Source organism: Mus caroli, chromosome 8 (genome assembly GCF_900094665.2).
Source record: "Mus caroli chromosome 8, CAROLI_EIJ_v1.1, whole genome shotgun sequence".
Taxonomy (NCBI): domain Eukaryota; kingdom Metazoa; phylum Chordata; class Mammalia; order Rodentia; family Muridae; genus Mus; species Mus caroli.
This window is the reverse complement of record NC_034577.1, coordinates 27,301,455-27,316,355: the sequence shown is the minus strand read 5'-3', so window position 1 is coordinate 27,316,355 and position 14,901 is coordinate 27,301,455. Positions and strand designations below refer to the sequence as shown.

The following is a 14,901-nucleotide window of genomic DNA, read 5'->3' as shown; positions in this document are numbered from 1 at the left end:
TACCATCCCCCTCTGCATCCCCCCTCCTAGTTCCCTCTTTCCATGTGCCTCTTATGACTATTTTATTCCCACTTCTAAATGAGATTCAAGCATCCTTCTGCCTTCCTTCTTGTTTAGCTTCTTTGGGTCTATGGAGTATACCATGGCCCTTGTATTTTTTGGCTAATATCCACTTATAAGTGAGTACATACCATGCATGTCCTTTTGGGGTTGGGTTACCTCACTCAGGATGATATTCTCAAGTTCCATCCATTGGCTTGCAAATTCATGATGTCTTTCTTTTTAGTATCACATTTTATCCATTCTTCAGTTGAGGGACATCTAGGTTGTTTCCAGCTTCTGGCTATTATGAATAAAGCTTTAGGAACATAGTTGGGCATGTGTCTTTATGGGATGTTGGAGCATCTTTTGGTTATGTGCCCAGGAGTGGTATATCTGGGTCTTGAGGTAGGACTATTCCCAGTTTTCTGAGAAACTGCCAAATTGATTTCCAAAGTGGTTGTATAAGTTCCCCTCACTCCACACCCTTGCCAGCCTGTGCTATCTTTTGAGTTTTTGATCTTAGCTATTCTGATGGGTATAAGATGGAACATCAGTGTTGTTTTGATTTGCATTTCCCTCATGACTAAGGACTTTGAACATTTCTTTAAGTGCTTTTCAGCCGTTTGAGAGTCCTCTTTTGAGAATTCTCTGTTTAGCTCTGTATCCCATTTTTAAATTGGGTTATTTGGGTCATTGTTGTCTAACTTCTTGAATTCTTCGTAAATTTTAGATATTTGCCTTCTGTCCGATGTAGGATAGGTGAAGATTCTTTTCCAATCTGAAGATTGCCTTCTTGTCCTATTGACAGTGCCCTTTGCCTTACAGAAGCTTTGTAATTTCATGGGGTCCTATTTATCAGTTGTTGATCTTAGAGCCTGAGCCACTGGTGTTCTGTTCAGGAGCTTGTCTTCTGTACCGATGCATTCAAGTTCCATATCCCCAGTGTAGTAAGTCACAGCTAAGGTCACACCATTAATCCTTGGATGCCTCCCTTATCCCAGGTTTCTGTCTCATCCTGTAGATGCCACCCACTTCCCCACTTTTCCTTTGCAGATTTCCATCCATTCTTATGCCCATCTAGCTCTCTCCCTTGACCTTCCCTACACCCTCTTTCTCTTCTTTGATATTTCTTTCCCTCTTTCTCTTCTATGATATTTAGTGTATACAGTTTTAAGTCGAGGTCTTTCATCCACTTGGACTTGACTCTTTTAATAAGTGTGTGTGTGTGTGTGTGTGTTTAGGAAGCTTATAAATAGTAAGTTTCCATATGTTTTTTAAAAAAACTTTTGTTACCTCTTTCTCCCTACCTCTCCACTCTGCCCTCGAATCCCACTCTACACCTTAAACCTCTTCCCCATTTATATCACATGTGTTCTGTTATCCCCGCCATAATATGTTTTTTTCTTTCTCCTACCTCTACCAATAAATGGTCCCTTTCTAGTTTCTTGAATTCTTCAGGCACTCCAAGTTAGACACACTATGTGAAACATTCAATGATAGGATCCACATCTAAGTGCGAACATGTGATGATGTTTGTCCTTCTGGGTCTGGGTTCCCTGAATCACTATTGTTTCCCAGCTCCATCAGTTTCCCTGCAAATTGTTATGATTGTGGTTTTCTTTATAGCCAAATAAAACGGCATTGTGTATAGGTGGTACCACACTTTCATGATCTATTTTGAAATTTAATGGCTGTTTTCATGTCCTAGCAGTCATGAACATAGCAGCTAGACCATGGATAAGCATGTATCTCTCTAGTAGGGAATAGAGGCCTTTGGGTATATACCCAGGGGTGATTTATGTGGGCCATAGGATTGATAATTTTAGCTGTTGGAGGATTCTCTTTACTGATTTCGAAGGAGCTGCACTAATTTTCTGTCTCACCAACGGTGCACAGGGGTTCCCCAGATCATCACCTGCATTTCTTGTCTTTTATGATTTTAAATCTTATCCTCGAAGTAGTTTCAGCTTGGATCTCTGGTGGATACGGATGGTAAACACTGCTAAAAGCATTTCATTTCCTAGGCACCTGCATTTCTTCTTCTGCAACTTCTGTTTCATTCTATAACCCACTTTTTGTTTTTTGGTTTTTTTAGTGTTTAGTTTTTTCAACTTCTTTTGTATTCTGTAGACTAACCCTCTGTCAGATGTGTAGCTAGAATTATACTCTAGGCTGCTCCTTTGGCCGTGTAATAGTTTCTTTCTTAGAAAATTCTATTTGTTGATTAGTGGTCATATTTTGTAGATGATGGGGCTCCTTTTCAGAGTCCTTACCTGAGCTGGAATACTGAGGCATACTTCACATTCTTTCTTCTGGAAGTTTCAGAGTTTCAGATCTAGCATTGAAACCTTTGATTTCATTTGGAATTTATTTGCCATATCTTACAGGTCCTGGGGATCCAATCTCAGGTGCTTATATTTAGACATAGAGCACTTTGTCTAATGAGCTATCTCCCCAACCCAGATAATGCTTCTGAGAAAAGATTGGACCCACTCAGCTGTTAGAACTGTTGATAGATTTATGTGTGTGTGTGTGTGTGTATACATGTGTACCTATATGCACACATCTGTATGTATCTATTTTAAAGACAAGATCATGCCTAGACTGACTATCGACTGGAAATTCTCCCGTCTAAGCCTCCTGAGCAGTAGGATTACAGGCATGTACTACTATAGTCAACGGTAACTGCTGTAGTTCTAATCACTCTCCAAACTTATAGGAACATGTAGCTGGGGTGGGCTATTTCATTTAATTTTCTAGACAAATATTGAGTCTGATAGAAATATATTACTATGGGTTAGGTCTGCTTTCAGGACTAAAGAACTTGGCTAAATGCACAAGGCACTTGGTTCATGAAGAATTACCTATTGAACCCCTGAAATGGCAGCTGGGACTATCTCTGGACTATAGGAGCTGGAAAGAGGCAGGGCTGGTGGGAGGAGAAGGTGGAGAGGGTAGCTAGGAACTTAAATGTCCTTGAGCTATTGAGCATCTGTTTTTATGTAAGGCATTACATTGATTTTGTAGAGGATACATGCTGAACTAGATGAGGGCTAACATCTAGTGTAGATGGTGTTATTTGGGAAGAAGTGAGTATAATCTAGTCCAGAGAGAGACATGGTACATGTGGACAGCCAGGAGCTGCTGCGTAAGCTTGGAAGGGAGCAGGCATGGGGAGTCGTGGAAGTTTGTGAGGGTGTCACTGGACCTTTCTGTTTTGTCAGGGGATTGGGGGATTATAGTTGACATAGACACAGAAAGAAGGAAGAAGATAAAAGATCATGCCGTTCTCAGGAAGAAAAAAATTACCACAAGAAACAATTTAATTTTCTATTTTATTTATTTTTATATTTTATTTTTATTCTTTTTTTGTAAGTCATTTATTTATTTATTTATTTATTTATTTACACTCCATATTTTATTCCCCCCACATCCACCCTCTGACTGTTCCACATCACACACCTCCTCCCCACACCTTTGCCCCCACCCTCCACCCCACCTGACCTCTAAACTCCCTGGGGCCTCCAGTCTCTTGAGGGTTAGGTGCATCATCTCTGAGTAAACACAGACCCGGAAGTCCTCTACTGTGTGTGTGTTGGGGGCCTCGTGTCAGCTGGTGTATACTGTCTGTTTGGTGGTCCATTGTTTGAGAGATCTCAGGGATCCAGATTGAGACTGCTGGTCCTCCTATAGGATCGCCCTTCTCCCCAGCTTCTTTCAGCCTTCCCTAATTCAACAACAGGGGTCAGAAGCTTCTGCCCATTGGTTGGGTGCAAATATCTGCATCTGACCTTTTCAGCTGCTTGTTGGGTCTTTCGGAGGGCAGTCATGCTAGGTTCGTTTTTTGTGAGCACTCCATAGCCTCAGTAATAGTGTCAGGCCTTGAGACCTCCCCTTGAGCTGGAATCCACTTTGAGCCTGTTGCTGGACCTTCTTTTCCTCGGGCTTCTTTCCATTTTCATCCCTGTAATTAATTCTTTCAGACAGGAACAATTATGGATCAGAGTTGTGACTGTGGGATGGCAACCCCATCATTCACTCGATGTCCTGTCTTCCTGCTAGAGGATGGAGGGAGGGAGGGACCTGGGAGGGAAAGTGGATGGGATGGGGCAGTGGTGGTGGGGAGAGGGGAACCTGATCTGGTATTGGGTGATGGAAAAAGACTGAAGCCCTGAGAGCCAGCAGAAAGAATGGAAACAGGCAACCTCAGGAGATAGGAGGTTGGGGGCGGGGACCCTCCAGAATGCAGCAGAGACCTTGGAGATAAGAGACTCTCAGGACTCAAAGGAAGGAACTTTAGATGAAATGCCCAACAGTAGGGAGCGGGAAGTTATAGATCTGTTTAATTTTTGAAGAAGTTAATTTGAGAAGTGGCAGATTTTCATTTTTTCTTCCCCATTTTCTGTTGTACCAGACACTAATTCGAAGGTTTCGCCTCTGTAGAAACTTGTCCTTTGGGTGGCTTGCCCTGGTCACCAGGTCTTTATTCATCAGTGCGTGGGCTCTGCACTCTGTAATATGAACCATATTCTCTTCAAGTTGACTTTTAAAGGACAAGAACATATGAAAAATTCCCTCTCAAGAGTACATTCCATGGAGCTATAGATAGGCTTTCAGAGCTAACAATGACTAAATAGTTACTATCTTCTCTCTACGATGACTTTCTCATTCCAAGTCGTTTTGGTTATTCAGTGAATAACTTGGAAAATTCAACTAGGCAGAACATTTATGCAGTTAATGAGGATGTCTTGCTCAGGGTAAGAGATCATTAAATATTTTCCAAAGCTTTTCTGTGGGGCTGGAGAGAAGGCTTAGTACTTAAGATCTGGTCTTGCAGAGGACCTGAATGGGATCCACATGGCAGATCATTCTGTAACTCCAGATGGAGGGGATGTGATGCCTTCTTCTGACTTGTATAGCCACTGCATGCACATGGTGCATATGCATATATACATACATACAGGCAGACATACATGCATGCATGCATGCATACATACATACATACAGAGAAACAATCTTAGACATTAAACAAAAAAAACATATTTTAAAATCCTTATTCTATTGTTTTAAAACAGGTTGCCCAGTTTAGTTTGAGTTTATATATAGTTGTACCAGGAACATGATTCTTTTAAAACAAAGATGTAATACATCACAGAAAAAATAGGTCTTATTCTCTGCCTAGTGGTTACTATAGAAACATGGTTATATTAATTTATTTGCACGGTACACAGAATTTACAATGATTATTGATCATAAAGGGAAGAGGTCCTTTCTACTAATTAGGAAAAGCCTCATTACTTCATCCCATTAAATGTGCACATTAAATTTAGCAGTTTTTTTTCTTTTCTTTCTGCTTAGGAAGAAAAACAGCTAGGATAATAATCTTAAGTGTCAAGAGAGCTAGTAATGCCAGTTAGGCAACTCAATGCTTTTGATGTTATTTGTAAACAATACCCTACCAGCTCTTCATGACTAGTCAGGGAAAGCTAGTTGCATACTGATGGAGAATATTGTGGAATATATATATATATATATATATATTATATATATAATATATTATATATGTTGTATATATTATATATATTATATATATAATTGTATATATATAATATATATATAATATATTTAATATATTATATATATAATTGTATATATATATATAATATTATATATATAATTGTGTGTATATATATATATATATATATATATATATATNGAATTGATTCTGATTGCTGTCAGGAAAATATGTTTTATGATTTTGGGTCAATTAGCTATTTTTTTAAATTACCTCTTATATATATAATTGTGTGTATATATATATATATATATATATATATATATATGTTGCTATAGTTAACCAAATAACATCTTTTACATAGTTATACTATTTATTTGACAGGGACAGCTGAAATTCATTCCTTTGTCAGGATAATTACAGTGCACTGTTACAGTTGTAGTCTCCATGTTGTGTATCAGTGCTTAAAACACATCAGCTGGCATGTGTTTGACTTCAAATACTTGATTCAAATTGACCCACACTGAGGGTTAGCACCCACATAGATGCCTAGTAAGAAAGGGGTACAACAACCACCTGCCTTGTTTACCTTTCTCTTCATGATGACCCGATGCCCGACAGAAGTGACTGAAGGGAGAAGTTCATTTGGGTCACAGTTCATAAGATACAGTCCCTCATGGCAGGGAAGGCACAGCTTAATATGGATTTGTCCATAGCGTTGGGAACTTGAAGCTGCCCATCTCATGGTAGCAGATAGGAAGTAGAGAACTCAGCCTGGGAAGCAGGGGCGGGACGTAACTCTCAGAGATCGGCCACCAGTGATCCATTTCCACCAGCCATGCCTCCATCTCCAGAGGCTCCACAACCTCTCAGGAGAGTATCTCCAGCTGAGGACCAGTTTCCAAACGCATGAGCCTGTAAGCTGTGGTTTTACATCCAGACCATAGCAGTGCGTACCCATCATGCATGGCCCTCTGCAGTCATGTCTGCTTGCACATATTGCAGAGCGGTAGCCTTTGCCTTACATCATGTCCTGCAAACAACATCTGATTAACAGAGCTTAAAATCACATTCAGAATGCTGGACGAGAGAGGGCTGTAGAAATGTGTTTGTGACTTTCCAGTTTGTGTAGTAGAGGGCACTGCAGATGGAGGTTATAATGGCAGACGAATTTCAGTCTACCACAATCATCTCAGGGACATCATACACACTTCATTTTCTGTGATGCTGTGTGAGGCACACCACCACACATGCTTAAAAGCAGTTCTGAGTAGAGAACACATGAAATAGGCAGCGAGAGACTGAAGTGAACAGAGTGCTTTATAGAGTACCAGGGCAGAGTCTTCTGTGTTACAGGATAAGAAACTTGCACGACAATTTCCTCATGGCTCTAGAGCTTACTGATTGAAGAATCTCCCATGAGAGTTCTGCCATCGCTCAGAAGTTTTTATAGGCTAACATCAACATTTCACATGCACTACTTTTGCTGGCGTCTCAAATGATCAGCAGTTAGGTAACCTTTCTAGTGCACTTCCAGCACAGCACAGTGAGAAGGAACCGTGCAGGGATGCAGGGATGCAGGGATGGATGCAGGGATACAGGAATGATTGCACAACTCTCAGGTCATACTCTTCCTTATCACTCATGTTCTAGAATTGAGCTGGAGTCCTGATCATTTTAGAAAACTGTCAATCAGGTTGTAATAGCCAAAGTGAAATATTCCAGACACATATCCGAACCTATCCGCTGGGAACCGCATCTGAATTATGTGAGGATTTTTCTGTATTTAAGACAGAATACTGTTTTCATTACTTATTCGTCAGCTGAAGTGCTCAGAACAAAAAGACAGAGCATAAGAATCAGAGAGATTTTAAAGCTGAAATGTGCTTTTAAACCCTTAGAATTGCTACGTAGGTTTTTGCTTTATTTGGCCTGTTTATTTGAACAAGCGGGTTTTTTTGTTTGTTTGTTTGTTTGGGTTTTTTTTTGACACTTTGTTTCTGATTTCAGAATTCTCAGCGTCTTTCTGATAAATATCGGGGTCACAGGCTCTTTGGTGCTGGAAAGGAGCAAGCAGAAAGTTGGTGGAAGGCCCTTTCTCACCATCTCATAGCTGAAGGATTCTTGGTAGAAGTTCCCAAGCAAAACAAATATATAAAGACTTGTTCCCTCACAAAAAAGGTAACCAGCACAGAGATCTACCTGTTTGACTCCGTTGTTCTTTCCACTGTGTATTAAGATGCTTTTTGCTTTTGATAGGGTAGAAAGTGGCTTGAAGAAGCCAGTTCACAGTCTCCTCCGAGCCTCCTCCTTCAAGCTAATGAAGAGATGTTTCCGAGGAAGGTTCTACTACCAAGGTTATTTTTTTTTTCAGCTTTCTTCCCCTATTCACTTTTGGTTTTGCTTAAGTGATTGAAATTCTAGCAGTTTATAGACATCGTGCAGGTAAAACCAGTTGTCTTCTTTGAGTACCAGTCATATAAGGGGGCCATGGGAAAAGGGCATGTTAGAAAACATTTTCCTGGTTGACATCAATTATCTGACTGCAAGACACACAGAGCTTAACAGGCTTAGGGAAATCCTTTTGTTTTGCTTTTTGAGACAGGGTTTCTCTGCCTATGGCCACCCTGGAACTCACTCTGCAGTCCAGGCTGGCCTCGAGAATTCAGAGATCCACCTGCTTCTCTCTCCCCAGTGCTGGGATTAAAGATGCACACCACCACTGCCCGGCTTGTTTTGGACATTCTATAGGTGATCCTGTGCAATACAATGTGGGACAGAGACCAAAAGGATTTGAAATTATATTTTATAAATGTTTATGCTCTGATCTTCTGCTACTGTATTGAAATGAATAGATGAATATATATGAATGACAGTCACCTCATGGCCATATAGAATAAAAGGCAGAGCCAGCAAGGTTCTTGCCCATTGCACAGGCATCATGGGCTTGATGGTAAAGAATTAGTGACCCATATCTCCCTACTGTAGGTGTAGGAAGCTAATATGCTTGCTGCCTGTGTTTCAGTATTACTGCAAATATTACTGATTGTGCATCTGTTTTTTGTTTTATCTTGTTTGAAACCTCTTTTCTTTTGAGAGAAAAATTTTAAAAAGATATCAGATCTTAAAGGGTAATATAATCTCTGCTTTCTGAGAGTAATGATTCATAAATTGGATGATTACATTTTAACTTTGGGGATATTTTAATTTTGATGTTTTTCAGTTTTAATCCTGTATCTCCAGAAATGACTCAACATTCCTCTAATCAAAACCCAGCTGGATTAACTACCAAGCAGGTTTGTTTTTGAGGGGTGGGTCTTACTATCTCATTCCAGTTGGAGGCAAATCCTGGCTTAAAGTTTTTTATTTGCATGACACGTATAAAAACCACAAACTACAAGGAGAACATGTGTGACTGGAATAAAGAGAGGATCTATATGATTTCTTGAACAACAAAGAAGTATCTCATAAAGTAATTTTTGCTTTTATGCTTGTTTTGGCTTGAAGCCAAATGATTTATAAAACAAAGATATACTTAGAGTTAATAAATGAGTCTGATTCCCAAATTTTTTTTCATTAAAGCTACACACACACAAACACATGCACACCCGTCCCACTGGCAAATGGGCACAAATTTGCTTTCTTGTTTTGTTAGTGTCTTAGTAACTACTACAGATTCTTTGCACATAGGCTGTCTTCTGCTAACCATGGTGATGGGGGAATGGTGAATTCAGTCTCCTAGGGCATCATTTCTACTGGTTAAGAGTGTTGGCTGGACTTGAGGCACCTTTGTAATTTGGGCTTCTGGGTCTCAGGATATTCTTTGGATCATTTACTTTTTAAAAATTTATTTGTTTATTTATTTGTTACACGGGTCATTTACTTTTTAAACTGTCTTTAAAGTTATCAAAGGTGGTGGTTCAGCAGCTAACTTTTTAGCTTATTTATTTGAAGAATTGATTGCTTAGGGGGAAATTGTTATTTTGAGATTTCTTTGCATTTAAATGTTTTTGTAATTTCCTCTTCTTTTTAATGGACTTTACTTGCGGAAAAATAGTCTAATTTGGAGAGAATACATTCTTACAAAGTGCCTGAGAAAGTTTCTTCTGGGACTAACATTCCTAAAAAAAGGTACAGAGTTCTAATTTTAATTTATTATATTTGCTTACATTATTGATACTGATATTTTCCTTTCTTTCCCAAAGAAAAAGGATTATCAGATGTTGGACTGTTTCATTGAAAAAAACAATCACAACATAACCTCTGTAGTTGTAATGACTAAAATAGACACACAGAAAGTTAGGGTGATGGATCGTGCCTCTTGGGCACCTCTGTTTACAAGGCTTTGTATTACAGTGCTTAGCACTTGGTGCACCTGTATCTTAAAGCAAGCCTGATTACTCTGAAGTGACATAGACCAAGGGCAGCTTATGAATGTATAGCTAATGACATTTCTGGCTCACATCTATATAGGTCTACCTCTAGCATTATTATTATGTATTTGGGAATACATATCCACAACCCATTTTCACTATATATGTATAATTTATTTATTTATTTACACTCCTGATTTTATTGCCCTCTCAGTTCACCCTCCAACTGTTCCACATCTCATACCTCTTCCCTGCCCCCTGTCTCCATGAGGATGGCCCCACCCCCCCTCCTACCCCACAAGACCTCTAAACTCCCTGGGGCCTCCAGTCTCTTGAGGGTTAGGTGCATCTTCCCTGACTGAACCCAGACCTGGCAGTTCTCTGCTGTATATGTGTTGGGGGGGGGGCCTCATATCACAAACAAAGGTGTTATGGCAATAAGACTGGAAATGTAAGACTCATTAGAGAATAAAGCTAAAATGCTCATCGTAGTTTTAATTTTTTGTTTTTCTGTGCTGAGATGGAGCATAGGACCTGTATGTGCTCGCTAAGCATTCTCCCATTGAGCTACAAACCCCGCTGTTCATGATTTTAATCTTACTGCATGGCTTACTGACATAATAGAAGTATGGAAAGCTTATAGAATCTAATATCCTGTCTGAGGATGGGATAAGAAAAGTGTCACGACCTCTATCATATATGAAGATTAAATGGACTGCGCTTATATTCATATCAGGTTAAAGTAAATACGCTGTACACCCACACACTTTCTATGCTGTTTGCTTGTTTAGATAGCACTATTTGGATCTTACACAATGAGATACATTTATCACAGTGTTAATTTCCTTACCTTCATTTCGTTCTGTTTGGCTGTGTGAGATGCGATTACTACTATTTTATTTAAATAGAAACTTTAAGGAGTATATATGACAGTGTCCATCTAGTATCACGAAGCATTTCTAAATTTAAATGGTAACTGTGTTTCATTTGGCTGTTTTGTAACACGGGCATCGTTTTAGGCCCCAGGAGTCACAGGGTACATCACCAGTGTTGTCGCCATATGATGCCCCCAATGGTAATAATTCTGTGGGACATACAGGGGAAGATAGATACATATATAATATATATATATGTATATATATATATATAATATATGTATGTATATGCTAAACATGTGCTTTGTGCATGCATGTAGGTAAAACATTCATATACAGTATTAGTAAAAAATATAAAAAGTTTTAAAATGACCATTTAGACTATATATTTTATAAAGAATAGAGGCTGGAGCTGAGTAAAGCCAGGAACAGAAGTGCTCTTCCGCAGGAGAGAGGATGATTGGTGTCCCAGTGCCAAGTGGTCATCCCTGAAACTATATATACAAGTAACATTGAATAGACTCACCAGGTTACATTTGGAAGTATATATATGTGTATATGTGTTATATTATATATATATATATATATATATATATATATTCATGCAATACTACTTAATGCATTTGAAGGAGAGTGGGGACGGATATATGAAAGAGTTTGTAGAGAGAAATTGGAAAAGAAAAATGTCATAATTAAAGTATAATCTCAAAAAGAAACAAAGAGGCTGAGGCCGAGCTTCCCGCAGCTTAAGGTAGATGTGAAGCAGGTACTTTGAGGAACATAAGGCAAATGGAGGCGAGAAGAATGTGATATTACTGTACACCTCAGCAGCCGCTGAGAGAAGTGGGGAGCAGTGAAGCAGAGCCTGAGGAAATAAACGGAGGTTAGAATACCAAGGTCCACCTAAGTGCTCGGGTCAGTCTGTAGGCAGTTGGGAGCTAAGGAAGTAGCGTAAGTGACACGATCATGTTCTCACTTGGAACACAGGCTGACAGACTGTCCTGTCAAGGAGCAAGCAGTAACTGCTTTAGGCTTTGAGGATGGAAACTTCCAGTGCTATGCTCAGCCTTGCAGCTGTAGTCAAAGCAGCCATAGGTGACTTAAAAGGCGATGACAGTGCCTGTATTTTAGGAAACATGAATTACAGACATTGGAGCTTAAATCTTGTGTAATTTAACATGTTATACAATATTCTTCCTTTGATTATTAATCTTAGCTTTTAACTCTAAGCAAAATGAATGGACTTTTGCAGTGGCCCCTGGGGTGGTAGAAGAGCAAACAGACATATAAGCTCAGTGTTTTTCAGGAGGCTATTACCATAGAGGAGGGCTGTGGCAGTGCCACGGAGGAGGCTGTTACCATAGAGGAGGGCTGTGGCAGTGCCACGGAGGAGGCTGTTACCATAGAGGAGGGCTATAGAGGAGGGCTGTGGCAGTGTCACGGAGGAGAACAGACTCCTAAGACAGGAGGCGTTAGAAAACATGATGGCTTAAGGAAATGGAGTTCGTTGTTTATCTTTTTCTGATTGCTACTTTTATTTTTTTTATAGAACATGATTTTAATATTTTCAACTGTTAATATTCAAAAGACAGAATAATTATTTTAAGATATATTTTGTTCATCTGTCTCCCTTTTCATTTCTGATTTTATTAATTTGGAGAGTGTCCCTGTGCCCTCTGGTTAGTCTGGCTACGAGTTTATCTATCTTGTTGATTTTCTCAAAGAACCAGCTCCTGGATTCTTTGTATAGTTCTTTTTGTTTCTATTTTGTTGATTTTGTTGATTATTTCCTTCTGTCTCCTCCTCTTGGCTGTATTTGCTTCTTTTTGTTCTAGAGCTTTCAGGTGTGCTGTCAAGCTGCTAGTGTAAGCTCTCTTCAGTTTCATTTTGGAGGCACTTAGAGCTATGAGTTTTCCTCTCACCACTGCTTTCATTGTGTCCCATAAGTTTTGGTATGATGTGCCTTCACTTTCATTAAATTCTAAAAAGCCTTTAATTTCTTTATTTCTTCCTTGACCAAGTTATCGTTGAGTAGAGCATTGTTCAGCTTCCATGTGTATGTGTGCTTTCCATCTGATTATCTCTAGTGCTACTTGCCCTCGCTATATCTGACTGGAGCCTGTCCTTCCTGTGATCCTGGTTGTGTCAGAATGCCTCAGAGTTCAGCTGTCTCTGTGATCCTGTGATTCTGGGATCCTGGGATCCTGAGATCCTGGGTGTATCAGAGCTTCTGGGAGTCAAGCTGCCTCTGGGACCCTGAGATCCAGGTATGGCCAAGCTCCTGGGATCCCAGGATCCTGGGATCCTGTAGACCTGGGCATATTAGAGCACCTGGGAATGGAGCTTCCTTTGGCTGTTGTGGGACTGGCTGCAGAGTTCGACCCGAACTCAGAGTTCAGGTATGAACTCTGCTCAGGGCACCAGCTCAGACCTGAAGGAACCTGTGCCACTGGTTGGGTGGAGTTCCTTGGTGCCTGTATCCCACTGGTCCCAGTTACTCCTGGTGTTGGGGTAGATGTTGTATCCTCCTCACCTCTGAGAATGGAGCTTCCTCTGGGTGTTGTGGGACTGGCTGTGGAGTTTGTGCCCAAGGTCTGCTCGGGCCACAGGCCCAGACTGGAAGGGGAAATGGAGTTCTTGACAGTGATTTTTTTTTTTTTAGGACTGAGTGAGAATATTGTCATTCTTTTCATTGGGGAAATCAAGAAACACACTTTGAAGGGTGGAGGCATGGGATGTGGAACATTTTGAGGGTGGGCCAGGAGGGGAATAAAATCTGGAATTTAAAATAAATAAATAAATGAATGATTAAAAACGTTATTATACTCAAGATTTTTCCATAAGTTTGTAAATGGGCTCATGAATGATTTTACATAAAATCTGTAAAGAACAATCATATTAGATAAAGACACAAATATCTGATTAAATTGCTTTGTTCAAAAAAAAAGGGGGGCTAAGGTTAAAAAAAACCAAGAGTTTAAGAATATAAGTTTGGACTACCTATGGAATAGTCCAGAAATTAGTTTAAGAATACAAACTTAGGGTATAGAAGTAGGCAAGACACTCACATATCTGCAAGTGTATGTGTTAGGTGTGTGCATGAGTCCTTGTTCCTGTGGGAGAAAGTTCACAGGTATGTGTGTGCATGTGCAAGCCAGAGGGCAGCTGTGGGTGTCATTCCTCAGGAGCTGGCCACTCTGTTGTTGGTGGTGGTGGTTTTTGTTTTTTCTTTAATTCTCTCACTGGCCTGTGTAGCCCATCAATTAGGCTAGGGTGACTGGTGGCAAGGTCTAGGACTCCACTTGGCTCTGTCTATTCCCGGTGCTAAAGTTAGAAATGAGCACCACACTGCCTGGCTGATCTTAAATGTAGCTTAGCATGGCAGGCACCAGCTAAGCTCTCCTCCCAGACCCTTTGCTGTCATTATTTTTGATACATTAAGTGTTCATTAAATAACACATAGAAGAAGCTCCCTGGTACTTTGAGGCAACAGATAACAAATTAAAAAGTGCAACAGCCCAATGGCCTCCATAAACTCCTCGTTCTTTTCTACACTAGCAGTCCGTCTCAGGGCCTTCTTTCTAGCTGATGTCTCTGGAGTTTGCGAGCCTCTTTCTGAATGCAGTGCTTTTAAACCACTAGTTTCCATCTATCAATTAAAAATAGTTGACTTTTTGTTATATGGTATGTTTCCCTTTCTTCGATTCCTTGAACACACTGTTTGAGTCATTGTCCTTTGCAGTGTCACAACCATACACAGATTACAAGTAGTAAAGCAAACTGTCGCGTTGGCTCCTGTCTCCTCTTTCTTGGTGTTAATGGCTGTCCTGTTTTCTCGAGTTGCCTTTAGTTTTCCTTTTACTGATCCCCCCTCCTGCCCCCATTTCAGCTCCTTTGTTTGTCTGCTCCCTTTCAGCTGCTTGCTTTTATTTCTTCTCATCTAAGGAGCACCGAATTTTTGTCATTTTATTTTCATTTCTAAAACATCTTGTTCACTACCATTTCTCAGCTTTTCAGGTAAAAATCAAATGTGAAAATTATTCCTACTTTTAAAATGATGTGTCACTTCAAGGATGTAGTATCTGACCTCTTGGCT

The 14,901-nt window shown here is 39.9% G+C and overlaps 1 protein-coding gene across 3 annotated transcripts in view; it reads left to right on the top strand.

The window, feature by feature from the left end:
- Wrn (WRN RecQ like helicase) overlaps positions 1-14,901 on the top strand; it is a 143,976-nt gene that overhangs the window by 104,721 nt on the left and 24,354 nt on the right. For all 3 annotated transcript variants that reach the window (XM_029480718.1, XM_029480717.1, XM_029480716.1), the window contains exons 24-27: positions 7,568-7,738; positions 7,817-7,914; positions 8,781-8,853; positions 9,615-9,688. In XM_029480718.1, coding sequence (XP_029336578.1) covers positions 7,568-7,738; positions 7,817-7,914; positions 8,781-8,853; positions 9,615-9,688 — 416 coding nt within the window. The remainder of the gene's footprint in view (positions 1-7,567; positions 7,739-7,816; positions 7,915-8,780; positions 8,854-9,614; positions 9,689-14,901) is intronic.